The sequence below is a fragment of the Mandrillus leucophaeus genome, unplaced genomic scaffold (assembly GCF_000951045.1).
Source record: "Mandrillus leucophaeus isolate KB7577 unplaced genomic scaffold, Mleu.le_1.0 Scaffold162, whole genome shotgun sequence".
Lineage (NCBI taxonomy): Eukaryota > Metazoa > Chordata > Mammalia > Primates > Cercopithecidae > Mandrillus > Mandrillus leucophaeus.
The window spans coordinates 1,624,176-1,638,386 of NW_012101610.1; the positions used below are offsets into that span (position 1 = coordinate 1,624,176).

A 14,211-nucleotide genomic window follows, 5' to 3' on the forward strand; every position below is an offset into this window, starting at 1 on the left:
CCATTCTCCTGCCTCAGCCTCCCGAGTAGCTGGGACTACAGGCGCGCGCCATCTCGCCCAGCTATTTTTTTGTATTTTTTAGTAGAGACGGGGTTTCACCGTGTTAGCCAGGATGGTCTTGATCACCTGACCTCGTGATCCGCCTGCCTCGGCCTCCCAAAGTGCTGGGATTTTGATACAGAGTTTCACCCTGTCGCCCAGGCTGGAGTACAGTAGCGTAATCTCAGCTGACTGCAACCTCTGCCTCCCAGGTTCAAGTGATTCTCCTCCCTCAGCCTCCCGAGTAACTGGGGTTACAGGCACGTGCCACCACGCCTGGCTAATGTTTTGTATCTTTAGTAGAGATGGGGTTTCACTATGTTGGCCAGATTGGTCTTGAACTCCTGACCTCGTGATCCACCTGCCTTGGCCTCCCAAAGTGCTGGGATTACAGGGGTAAGACACCGTGCCTGGTCTTAAAAATTCTTATCCCTTTGCCTTTCTGCCCCTCTCTGTCTTTCTCTCTTCTTCCCAAGAGCATATCAATGAATTGGCATAAATGAAGTACACATACACTTCAATTCAACTATACACAGTATGTCTGTCCATGAAAACAGGAACCATGTGTGTCTGTTTCCATGTGTCATGTTTCCACGGCACATAGTAGATGTTTCATAAATGGTAGCCAGCTAACTTATGAATATGCCTGCTCCACAATTTTAGAGCATATTTAAGCATTCAATAATTATTAGCTGGCTGGGCGCAGTGGCTCATGCCTATAATCCCAGCACTTTGGAAGGCCAAGGTGAGCGGATTACTTGAGCTCAGGAGTTCGAGACCAGTCTGGGCAATGTGGTGAAATCTACAAAAATTGGCCAGGCATGGTGGTGCACACCTGTAGTCCCAGCTACTTGGGAGGGTGGGGCAGGAGGATAGCTTGAGTCCAGGAGGCAGAAGTTGCAGTGAGCCAAGATCACATCACTGCACTCCAGCCCGAACAACAGAGTAGGGCCCTATCTTTTTTTTCAGACAGTAAGACCCTGTCTCAAAAAAAAAAAAAAAAAAAAAAGGTATTAGCTCAATAAATGAACAAATAATACAAATAATTCCCTTTAGCTGGAACATACCTGCTTGGTATAAGTACCAATAATAAAATATTATAATAGTTGGCACTAGGATTCCTCTTAGGTGGGGAACTTTGTTCAGATGAAAGGCCATTTTTCAGATGGAAAAACTGAGGCTGGAAGCATTAAGTCATCTTTGCCCAAAGTCATACAGTTGGAAGTGGTGGAGCTGGGTTTAGAATGCAGGGGTGTGATTCTAGTGCTTCCAAGCTCCTAACGACCACACTACACTGCCACTTCTTTGACATCCAGAACATTCCTACACTTCCTTTGGCAACTGTGGGATTTGACTCACCGCCATCTTCTTCAGCTGTCTCCCCCTAGTGTTCTCAGCTACTTCATTATCTATGCTGATAATGCCTGCAACACCATGACTTTGAGTCCACATGTTTCCAATGACCCCTACCTTCCCTCCGGGTCAGCCACCCAACAGAAAGGTCACATCTTAGAATGGTTCATTATTGAAGACTGTCACATATCAAGCTCCTGAATTCCTGATGTAATCATAAACTTTTCTCTCCTTCCATCTTTCCCACCTATTATTTACTTCTAATTATGTTGGTTTTTTTTTTTTTTTTTTTTGCTTTTACATGAGACCATGGTTTGGGAAGGTTATTGGTGTCCACCTGAAACAGGGGATCAACAAACCGTAGCTCATGGGCCAAATCTGGCCCACCACCTGTTTTTGTGAATAAAGTGTTATTGGAACACAGCCACACCCATTCATTCACATATGGTACATCTATGGCTGCTTTCATGACACAACTAGGGAGCTGAGTAACTGAAAGACCGTCTGTGGCTTGCAAAGCCCAAAAGACTTACTATCCTCTACAGAAAAGTTTGCTGACCCTTGACATAGAAAGCCATGTCCTTGTTCCCCAGGAACTCTGAGATTATTGGAGACTTGTTCTTTAGAACAAACTCAAGACTCTGATCATGTTAATCCTCCTTCTCATTGTTTCTGGGGAAAATGGGTGTAGATTTGGTGGGGGGGTTGGATTTACCTGAGACTAACATAAGAGAATTGGTTGGGAAATTGTGCACATTCAGAGCCAGGTCTCTGGACGGGTGACCGAGACCTTCTCAGCACCACAACACTTGTCAGTTGGGCTGCACCTGCCATCTCCCCTTCCCCCTGGGCCATTTTCCCTCAATGCCATTTGAGTTTCTCAGCATGATCATAGGAAAACTCAGACCTCCATTGTCCGTCACTCCAGCCACCTCCAGTAGGGAATGGCCCCTAGCCCTCCTGGTTCACTGCCCTCCAGTAGATACCTCCCCGCCCAGGGCACATCTCCTACACTATCAAGTGCTCATAAGGAGCTTTGAACAATCTCATTTTAATGTGTTTTTAATTATTATTTTTTTTGAGACAGTATCTCACCCATGCTGGATTGAGCGGCACAACCACAGCTCACTGCATCCTAAACCTCTGGGGCTCAAGAGATCCTCCCACCTCAGCCTCCTGAGTAGCTGGGACCACAGGTGAGCACCATCATGATCAGCTGATGTTTGATTTTTTTTATAGAGATGGGGTCTCACTATGTTTCCCAGGCTGGTCCAAACTTCTGGGCTCAAGCAATTCTTCGGCCTCAGCCTCTCAAAGTGCTAGGAGGCATGAGCCACTGCACCTGGCCCTAATCTCATTTTAAAAAATTTTTGTTATAGAAATTTTAAAAGCTATACAAAAGTAGACAGAAAAAATTAAAATGAATCCATGTCTCCATCAACCAGCTTCAATTATACTGTTCTTCATGTCAGTTAATGGTAGCTTCCCTCCCTCACCGCCGTCCAGAGAATATGTAATTTCATATATAAATATTTTGGCATGTTTCTCTAAAAAGTAATAACTTTTTAATCATGACTATGAAATCAGTATTCTCATCATCATATGTTAAATAATAATTTTTTATTTCATCAACTATTAAGTGTTCAAATTTTCAGCTGTCTCCAATTTTTTATATCGTTTCTTTGAATTGGGATCCAATTAAGATCCACACATTAGAATCTTTAAAAACAAATTGTCTTGATTCTAAGATGGACCTCACTACCCTCATCTTAGTGTTTCTGAGTTTGGTATGTTTCTTACTTTCAATGTGAACACCTAATGTAGGATTTCTTTCGAAAATTGGTTGCTAAAGCGTTAACATAATTCAGAAAATATGGTAATTTATGATTTAAAAATGTAAGACATTCTTGAAAAAGGAAACAATGCTTTCACTTGTACCTACGATCCCCTGGGCCCAGTCTAGACCTTTTACTAGATTAGCTTTGCCAGTCTTCAACCCTGATTTTACCAACCATCTGTTCTCCACCCCCTTTCCAGAGCTGTGGAGGGTTGCTGGAGACAATCACATAAGCAGGCTGTTTATATGCACCACAAATTCAGGCCATCAGCTGGTCCATCCCTATTTATCCCTCATTGATTCCCTGTCGGTTTCACCACAGCAGCTGTTGCAACCCCCTCCCCTCCTCCATAAACCTCTGCCTCCCTCTCAGCAGATGCCTTCACACCTACATGAATGTGAACGTGAGTGACAGCACCCACCATGAACTTCCTTGGTGTTTCTTTCTCCACCTCAACGTCTCTCTCACTCTTAGCTCTGGTCTCAGAGGAATACTTACACATTTTTTAAATATCTGTATACATATGGAGATACATAGAAAAGTATCTGAAAAGTTCACCAAAATGTCAATAATGGTTATATCTGGGAGGCTGGCTCTTGGGTGATCTGTGCCTTTTTCTTTTGATTTTTCTGCTTTGTTTGAATTTTTTCACTCAGCATGTACCATTTTTATTATACAAAACCTGGAATAGTATTTTAAAATGTAAGCGATCTTCAGCAACATGTAGGTGATCTCTAAGAGAAAGGGACTTTAAATTTTTCCACATTCTCCATTATCCTTTGTGGTAGGCAGAATTTGGGTCCTAAAGATGTCTACATCAAAATTCCCAGCAACTGGTTGGGCATGGTGGCTTAAAACTACAATCCCAGCACTTTGGGAGGCCAAGGCAGGCAGATTGCTTGAGCTCAGGAGTTTGAGACCCACCTGGGCAACATGCCAAAACGCTGTTTCTACCAAAAATACAAAAATTAGCTGGGTGCGATGGCATGCACCTGTAGCCGCAGCTACTCAGGAAGCTGAGGTGGGAGGATGGCTTGAGTCCAGGAAGTCAAGGCTGCAGTGAACTGTGATTGTGCCACTGCAGTTCAGCCTGGGCAACAGAGGGAGACCTTGTCACCCTCTCATCCCTCCCCAAAAATTCCCAGAACCTGTGAATATGTTACCTGCCAATGGCAAAAGAAACTTTGCAGATGCGATTAAGTCAAGAATTTTGCAATGGGAAGGTTATCCTGAATTATCTAGGTGAGCTAATGTAATCACAGGAGTCCTTAAAAGTAGAAGATGGAGGCAAAAGAGAGTCAGAGAGGCCAGGCAAGATGGCTCACACCTATAATCCCAGCACTTTACGAGGCTGAGGCAGGTGGATCACTTGAGGTCAGGAGTTTGAGTTCAGCCTGGTCAACATGATGAGACCTTGTCTCTACTAAAAATACAAAAATTAGTCGGGTATGGTGGCATATGCCTGTAATCCCAGCTACTTGGGAGGGTGAGACAGGAGAATCACTTGAACCTGGGAGACAGAGGTTGCAGTGAGCCAAGATTTCACAACTGCACTCCAGCCTGGGTGACAGAGTTAGACCCTGTCCTCCCCGCCCCCCAAAAAAGAAAGAGTCAGAGAGATATGACTAAGAAAGAGGGTCAGAGAGATGCAACATTGTTGGCTTTGAAGAGGAATGCAGGGGCCACTAGCCAAGGAATGCAGACAGTTTCTAGAAGCTTGAAAAGGCAGGGAAACATTTTCCCCTAGAAACTCCAGAACAGACTTAGGCTCTGCCAACACGTTGATTTTACCCCAGTGAAATCCAAGTCAAGCCTTGGATCTCCTGAATGGTATAGTAATATATTTGTATTGTTTTAAAGCTACCAGTTCTGGGGTTATTTGTAACAGCAGCAATAGAAAATAAACACACCCCTATTTCTCCCTGCCAGTCATTTAAAATCAACATAGACTCTAAGTTGAAACAATGGCTTGCGTTGCAAACACAGCTTCAAGATAAGTCATCGTTACACTGCCAAACACATGACTTAGAGTATGTGCCATTTATTGAACTTCTGGAACCAACTCTGGGCTAACCCCTCAGTTCGGCCCTTGTCCATCTTGACTTAATCCATACATTCAATGTGGGGCTCTTGATTCCCAAACCATTTCTCTTCATATCCTACTTCTAAGCTTTAGGCCAATGTTTCTGGGATGGATATCCTAGAAGCACCTCAATTTAAATGTGCCCCAGACAGGAATAGTTATTTTACCCTTGCACTTGCTCTTCTGGCTGGGTTTCTTGGCTTCCATTATGGGCCGCCCACATACCCAGGAGAAAATCTCACCATTTCAGGCACACCCCTTCTTTACCCCTAAATTTATCCTGTGTCATCCATCCATTCTACTCATCCCATGTCCCCCCTTTTCCACTAACATGGCCCTAACTCAATACCTTACGGCTGTGAAGACAGTCTTGGAACTAGTAGCCCAAACTCCAGACTCTCCCCAATCTCAGATGTCTTCTGCACTGTCTCAGGAATTATCTTTCCAAAACAGCCTAATCCTATTTTACCTCTGCTCAAAAGCCTTTTGAATGATCTCCTGCTTATGGAATAATGCCCAAACTTCTTTCTTTTACTGAAAACGATAATCCACCTCCTAACTGCCTTCTAGCCATAGCTTCCATCTCATCCCTATGTCCTCACACAGTCCAGGAGCTAGCAATGCTGGTTTCCTGTGACTGGACCAAATCTTGTCTCCTCCCATCTTTGGGTCTTTGGTCTGGAAGGTCACAATGTTCACCAACGGCAATAAGCCACTATTCACCATTTAGTAAGCCACATGTTACTATAAGTTGGGCTTGTTCACGATCCCATTTGTAGCTGTATCATTTCACCACATCTTCACAACTACCACATCTACCAATAAGGAACTGGAGGCCTAGAGACAGACATGCTGTGATACTTTTAAAATAAATATGTCCACACATTCTTTGATACTCCTCCCTCCCTAAGGTGGAGCTTAATTATTAAACCTCGAATGTGGCACTTGGTGACCTGCTTCTAATAGAATGTGGAGGTATATGACTTCCAAGACTAGGTCATGAAAGGTACCATGCTTCCTTCTTGTGCCCAAATCTTTCACTCTGAAGGAGGTCAGTCACCATGTCATGAGGATACTCAAGCAGCTCATGAAAGGACCCAGATGGGGAAAATTTAAGGCCTCCAAACAACAACCAGCACCATATTTGTGCACCATCTTAAAAGCAGAACCTCCAGCCCCAGTTGGGCCTTCAGATGACTGCACCCCCTGTGACATCTTGACTACAACCTCATGGGAAACTCTGAACCACAACCACCCAGCTAAGCTGCTACCAAATTCCTGACCCAGAGAAACTATAGGATAATATCTATGACTTTAAGTCACTAAGTTTTGGGGCAATTTGTTACACAGTAATAGATAAACACTTGCCCAAGATCATAGGATCAGTAAGTGGTGATTTGTTTTGTTTTGTTTTTTTATTTTTTTGTTTTTTAAGAAAGAGTCTCACTCTGTCACCCAGGCTGGAATGCAGTGGTGCAATCTCAGCTCACTGCAACCTCCACCTCCCGGTTCAAGCGATTCTCCTGCCTCAGTTTCTGAGTAGCTAGGATTACAGACGCATACCACCATGCCCAGCTAATTTTTGTATTTTCAGTAGAGACAGGGTTTTGCCATGTTGGCCAGGCTAGCCTCAAACTCTTGACTTCAGGTGATCTGCCTGCCTCAGCCTCCCAAAGTGCTGAGATTACAGGCATCAGGCACTGCACCCAGCCAGTGGTGGAGATTTGAATACTGGTTTATCTATCCCAAAAGCTCAGGCTCCTAATTGTGCCTGAAGTATACTGTAGTTTATATTTCACTTCCTTTAAAAAGCCTTGACAGAGTCTCCCCCTCAAAAGTAATCTTCATCCAATCTGTATCATTAAGCCGTACTCAAAATGTCCATCCATAATACTCGTATAATCACCTTATTTGCCCAAGTCCCGTCTCACTTCATGGTTGACTTCCCAGCTGTGGGCTCTCAGCTTTAGTACCTACATCCTAGTGTTGTTGTGAAGATTAAATGAGATGGCATGTATCAAAGCACTTAGTGAAGAAATGACTCAATTATACTATTCATTAGTTCCTGGATGCAGCGCTTTTTCTATCCTATGGATGGATAAGCTCTTAATCCTGGCTATATATTAGAATTACCTAGGAAGCTTAAAAAAAAAAAAAAAAAAAGCAAAAAAACAACGCCCAGGCTATACCTGAAGATTATGATTTGATCAATCTGGGTGAAGTTAGGTACCAATATTTTTCCAAAGTTCCCTGGGTGATTTTATTTTATTTATTTGTTTATTGAGACGGAATCTTGCTCTGTCACCCAGGCTGGAGTGCAGTGGTACCATTGATACAGGAGTGCTGGGAAGGGAAGATCGTGGTCCCTTTAAATAATACAGAAGGTGGTAGGGGAAGTGCTGCATCGAGGAGGGCGTAGTCCTTGGCTAGGGCTCCACCCCCAGGGACCTAGATGAGAATGGGCATTTCCTGCCCAAATGTTGCATTTCCCAAGACCACCCTGGCTTGCCACGCACCCCCATCCTGGGCATATAAAAGCCCGAGACCCTAGCGGGCAGACACACAGGCAGCCAAACATGGACAGAAACACATCAGTGTAAAAAGACACAAGCAGCTGCTCATCGAGGGGATGTTGAGAGGAGCACGCTGGCAGAAGAGCACAGGGACGGGCACAGGCACCTGGCAGGATGAGACTGAGTTTGGCCAGGGCAGTTAGTCGGAGGAGAGCTGTAGCCACCCAGCAGCCCAACTCCATGGGAAAAACCATGGAGCCCTTCTGGCTCCTCCATTGGCTGAGAGCTACTTCCACTCAATAAAACTTTGCACTCATTCTCCAAGCCCACGTGTGATCCAATTCCTCTGGTACACAAAGGCAAGAACCTGGGATACAGAAATTCCTCTGTCCTTGCAACAAGGTAGAGGATGAATTGAGCTGGTTAACACAAACCGCCTACAGATGGCAAACTAAGAGAGCACCCGGTAACATATGCCCACTGGGGCTTCAGCTATAAATTCAGCTATAGACACCGCCATTGGGTGGGAGCCCCACAACCTGCCTATCTGTATGCTCCCCTAGAGGTTTGAGCAGCAGGGCACTGAAGAAGCAAGCCACATCCCCGTTGCATGCCCTGCGAGAGGGACAAGGTAACTTTTCCTGTTTCACCATCTTGGCTCACTGCAACCTCTGCCTCCTGGATTCAAGCAATTTTCCTGCCTCAGCCTCCCAAGTAGCTGAGATTACAGGCACGCACCATGATACTTGGCTAATTTTTGTATTTTTAGTGGAGATGGGGTTTTACTGCATTGGCCAGGCTGGTCTCGAACTCGTGACCCCAAGTAATCTGCCCACCTCGGCCTCCCAAAGTGCTGGTTTAAAGTTCTGAAACTACTGGACTAAATCAGAGGTTCTCAACCAGAGGCAATTTTCCCTCATTCCCGTTGGGGACATGCAGTAGTGTCTGGAGATAGTCTTGATTGTCACAACTGGTAGGAGGGTGCTACTGGCATCTAGTGGGTGGAGGCCAGAGATGCTGCAAAACATCCTACAATGCACAGGTCATAGCTCCTTACAGCAAAGAATTATCCAGTCCTAAATGACAATAGTGCCAAGGTTGAGCCAACCTGGATTGGATATTTCCTGGCTCCTACCTTGTTCTCCTTAAGAATTTTGGTTTTTACTTGCTTCTCTGACTATTCCTACTTGAGACAAGAAGAATGCAGCATTTGAGTTCCTGCCTTGGACCAAATCTGGGCACCAACCAGCTTGGCCGCTGCCCCAGCTGGGCTGGCTCCAGGCCCACCAGGAAGGGCACGTGGATGGTCTCATGCTTCCCCACTTCCCTTTAATGCTTTGTTAACATTTGTATTACAACACTCACTACAGAAAGTACAGCAAGTCGTAAACACGTCTCCCTCACCCCAAGGGCCAGGGCCATACTTTATTCATCTCTGTTTTTTCCACAGCACCAAGCTCTGTTCAGTTGAACTGGGTAGGTGTTCAATAGATATTCATTGCATCAAATAGATTAATATCACTTTAATTTTTATCATGCATCTGGGCATCTCTTTGAAAGGTAATGGATGTAGAGAATACAAATGCCAGTTAAAGCAAGAGCTCTTGTGTTTCTGTTCCTGTGGAGTGCAGCTGAAATGGCTGCTACTGCTTCTTTACGGTGTATTTACATGAGCATCCTGTGGACATCAGTGCCATTTAAAATTAAGATATTTGGATCAATAATCTAAGAGGATTCTTATTAGAGAAGTTCTCTTATTTTTAAGATTATTTTTCATTGGTTATTACAAATGGAAAAATGTTTTGTCTTCAAGGCAAAGCAGCAACTCAGAGAATGATACTCAAACAAACTTGTCTTAGAAAAATATATGTAAATCAATAAATTTTGGGCTATACATTTCATAGCGGATAAAATCAGGCTCAGGTTTAAAAGCTAAATAAGAAACAAGGTTTTCCGATGTTTCTCTCCTTTCAATGTGTAATCTTAGATTAAAAAAAAAAAACTGGTTAATATCTGGGGTTTTTTAAATTCTCAAAATTGCAAAAGTCAGCCAAAGGTCTGTTCATCTTGGCATTCTCAAAGAGGGCAGATTTAAGTAAAATATGTGACAACTGAGAACTGAGAATCTAAACTCTTCTTTGAGACAGAATCTCACTCTGTCCCCTAGGCTGGAGTGCAGTGGTGTGATCTTGGCTCACTGCAACCTCTATCACCCAGGTTCAAGCGATTCTCCTGCCTCAGCCTCCCAAGTAGCTGGGATTACAGGCACGTGCCACCATGCCCAGCTAATTTTTGTATTTTTAGTAGAGATGGGGTTTTGCCCTGTGGGCCAGGCTGGTCTTGAACTCCTGATCTACAGTGATCCACCTGACTCGGCCTCCCAAAGTGTTGGGATTACAGGCATAAGTCACCATGCCTGATCAGATATAAACCAATTTTTTTTTTTTTTTTTTTTTTTTTTGGATGGAATCTCACTCTGTCACCCAGGCTGGAGTGCAATGGCACCGTCTCGGCTCACTGCCAGTTCTGCCTCCCAGGTTCACACCATTCTCCTGCCTCAGCCTCCCAACTAGCTGGAACTACAGGTGCCCGCCACCACTCCTGGCTAATTTTTTTGTATTTTTAGTAGAGACAGGGTTTCACCGTGTGAGCCAAGATGATCTCAATCTCCTGACCTCATGATCCACCTGCCTTGGCCTCCCAGAGTGCTGGAATTACCGGCGTGAGCTACAGTGCCTGGTGAAAGGAAGTTTATTAAAAAATTAAAGGAATAAAAGAATGGCTACTCCATAGATAGAGCAGCATAAACTGATTTTATATAGCTAAATAAGAGGTCTGGAAGGTTGCACTGTAGACTGAACTGATTACTTCAATGTGGGGAGGAAACCCATATTAGAATGGTCAAAGAGTTTTAATTTTATCTGTCATGTTCTTTATTATATTGTAAATGGAGAATCGATGCAGGTAACTTACTATTTAAGCTCTTTTAGTATTTTCTAAGTATTTAGAAAAGCTTAGTCATATTTCCTGAGACATAATGACCGTCAGAGAGAGAGAGAGAAAAAAATGAAGGGAATGAAGGGATAAATTACTTAGGATAAGATTTTTTTTTTTTTTTTTTTGGTTTTCTGGAGTGCTTCTTGAATGAAATTACTGGCATGATTAGGATAAGGTTAGCCTAGGCTAAGAATAACTAGAGACAAGATTGTCAGAAATATGACTGGCCCAAAGTCCTGGATGGATCACATCAGTTTGTTCTCTTAGATTGAAGAAAACTATTATTAATGCAATATTAAATTAGGAATAAATTATTCAAAGCCTTGTGTCATACTTACTGTTGCTTTAGCCACTCCTCCACAAATGGAATGGAGAAAAATTCTGTGAATGGCTCCCCTGCCCTCTTTGGATTTTGGCTGGTCACGATGCCATATGTTTGATTGACAAGAAAACAATAAGCAAGAATTCAAGTCAGTTGTTGCTATTCTGCTTGCAAATTAACACGACTGAATTCTTAGGATCACTGAATCGTCAGACATGAACAACTTACTTGTATAACCACTCGGTCAGAAAATCACAGGCAATGAATTTGGTTCTTTTCCTCTAAAGAGAGAAGAGATAATTAAATTGCAGCTCACCCTTAAATAACATGGATTTGAACTGCACAGGTCTACTTATACATGACACTTTTCAATAAACCTTAACACCGGCCGGTGTGGTGGCTCATGCCTGTAATCCCAGGACTTTGGGAGGCCGAGGTGGGTGGATCACTTGAGGTCAGGAGTTCGAGACCAGCCTGGCCAACACAGTGAAACCCTGTGTCTACTAAAAATACAAAAATTAGCCAGGCATGGTGGCGGGCGCCTGTAGTCTTAGCTACTCAGGAGGCTGAGGCAGGAGAATTGCTTGAACCTGGGAGGTGGAGGTTGCAATGAACCGAGACTTCGCCACTGCACTCCAGCCTGGGCAACAGGGTGAGACTATGTGTCAAAATAACAAAAAACTTAACACCAAGTGTGCCTGCCTCTCCTGCCTCCCCTTCCACCTCTGCCACCCCTGAGACAGCAGGACCAATCCGTCCTCTTCCTCCTTCTCAGCCTACTAAACCTGAAGATGAGGAAGAAGACCTTTGTGACGATCCACTTCCACTTAATGACTGGTAAGTATATTTTCTCTTTTTTATAATTTTCTTAATAAATTTTCTTTTGCTACCTTACTTATAAGAATATAGTATATAATACATATAACATACAAAATTTGTGCTACTGGTAAGGCTTCCAGTCAACAGTAGGCTATTAGTAGTTAAGTTTTGAGGGAGTCAAAAGTTTTATGTGGATTTTCTTTCTTTCTTTTTGTGACAGGGCCTCATTCTGTCACCCAGGCTGGAGTGCAGTGGCGTGATCTCAGTTCACTGCAACTTCTGCCTCCCGAGCTCAAGTGACCCTCCCACCTCAGCCTCCTCAGTACCTGGGACTACAGGCACACACCACCACACCTGGCTAATTTTTGTATTTTTTGTAGAGATGGGGTTTCATCATGTTGCCCAGGCTGGTCTCGAACTCCTGAGCTCAAGCAGTCTGCCCTGCCTTGGCCTCCCAAAGTGCTGGGATTACAGGTGTAAGCCACTGTGCCCGGCCAAAGTTGTAAGTGGATTTTTTACTGCACGGGGGTTTGGCATCTGTATTGTTTAGGAATCAACTGTATATTCTTACTTTGCCCACATGTCTGGGTAGGAAAACGGAAAGGAGGTTAATTGATTGCTTGTGTTAGATGAAATATGCATGAATCCTTTATGAGATTTATAAGAACATCAAGAAACAGTAACTTGGGCAAAGAATTCTAAAGACATTTCTTTAGTCCTCTTTCAATATGCACATTTTCTGACATTAGGTACTAATAAAAGACAGTGCTCATATTGGGGTTTATTACATACTTTTGGAATTGGAGGATTTTGTTATTTAAATTTAGACTATGCTTCTCTTTTATGAGTAATTGTATATATTGCTTTACCCCAGATTCACTCAAGTCCTCTGAACAGCAGTCCTTTGGGTCTGAGTGCCACCTTCATGAGACACCCCGCACACAGGTGCCACCAGCAGTGTGGCTGACCCTGCTAGCTCTCCACCCAAGGTCCACTCTCCACTTCAGCCTTATTAACAGGAACATGATTGCTTCCAAATGGCAGTCAGCTCAGCCAAAGATCTACATTTCCCAGGCTCCCATGTAGCAAGGGACAGCTATGTCATACAGTTCTGCCCGATGAGATAGAAACAGACATATTCTAGGGACCTCTGAGAAAATTCTGCTTTCCTGATTTCTGCTGCCCCTTCCTCCTTGAAGTTTCATATCACTTCTTCAGGCTGGAACACAGATGTGGGGCTGCAAGTGGAGCAGCTCCTTTTAGCCATGAGGCCCAAAGCCACGTGCCAAGGATGGTGAAGCAGGGGATAGAAAGAGCCTGTGTCTTCCTTAAGCCACAGCACCAGCTTGGGCCTGCCCTACTCTGGACATCTAAATGTGTAAGGAGAAATAAACTTCATTCGTTTTATTGCCACTGTTCTTGAATGTTCAATACAGGCAGCTGAATGCAGCCCCTAAGGAATAGATACCAAGTAAGCCACAAGGGAAAAGACATCCCAGAGTAAAGGGGAGAAGATAAGCTGAGCCTGCAATGGGGTGGAGCACCAGATATCCTGTCTTCTATTTCCATTTCAAATTTCTTCTTGGAACCCAAAGAGTATCAGTCAACTTCTTTTAGAGAATTGTTATGGAAATTGGGTGACAAAATCTCTGTGTCTTCTTTTAAAAATAGCAGGAGCTAAGAACCAAGTCCGTCTAGAGGTGTTGGCTGCCATGTGGAGAGATCCTTCCCAAGAAGAAAGATGCTACAAAGTGTCCCGGATATCCTTTTTGCATCTCCAGATCCACCCTCCCTACCCTGCTCTGTGCCTCAGGAAGCTGCTTTTCATGGTTCACATCAACCAGGCTCCCATACCCTCCAGATGGGTCCATCCTATGGGAGGTACCAGCAGGAGATCAGAGAGATGGAGGAGGTAAAGACAGAGTATTAGGGGTTGAATTGTATCACCCCAAAATTCATATGGTGAAGTATAACTCCTTCGGAATGTGACCTTATTGGAAATGTCAGAGGCACGTGAACCAGAGCAACTCCATCTTGAATAGGAGCTGGGTAAAATGAGGCTGAGACCTACTGGGCTGCATTCCCAGATGGTTAAGGCATTCCAAGTCACAGGATGAGATCGGAGGTTGGCACAAGATACGGGTCATAAAGACCCTGCTGATGAAACAGTTGCAGTAAAGAAGCTGGCCAAAACCCACCAAAACCAACATGGCGACAAGAGTGACCTCTGGGCATCCTCACTGCTAC

At 44.0% G+C, this 14,211-nt stretch overlaps 1 protein-coding gene across 4 annotated transcripts in view; it reads right to left on the reverse strand.

Annotated features, from left to right (window-relative positions):
- The window catches only part of IQCK (IQ motif containing K), a 148,761-nt gene that overhangs the window by 92,972 nt on the left and 41,578 nt on the right, over positions 1 to 14,211 (reverse strand). For 2 of the 4 annotated variants that reach the window (XM_011976072.1, XM_011976074.1), the window contains one exon: positions 11,162 to 11,426. The exons of 1 other annotated variant lie outside the window; for it this stretch is intronic. In XM_011976072.1, coding sequence (XP_011831462.1) covers positions 11,370 to 11,426 — 57 coding nt within the window. In that variant the 3' untranslated portion in view covers positions 11,162 to 11,369. The remainder of the gene's footprint in view (positions 1 to 11,161; positions 11,427 to 14,211) is intronic. One more of the 4 variants, XM_011976071.1, reaches the window with a different exon arrangement.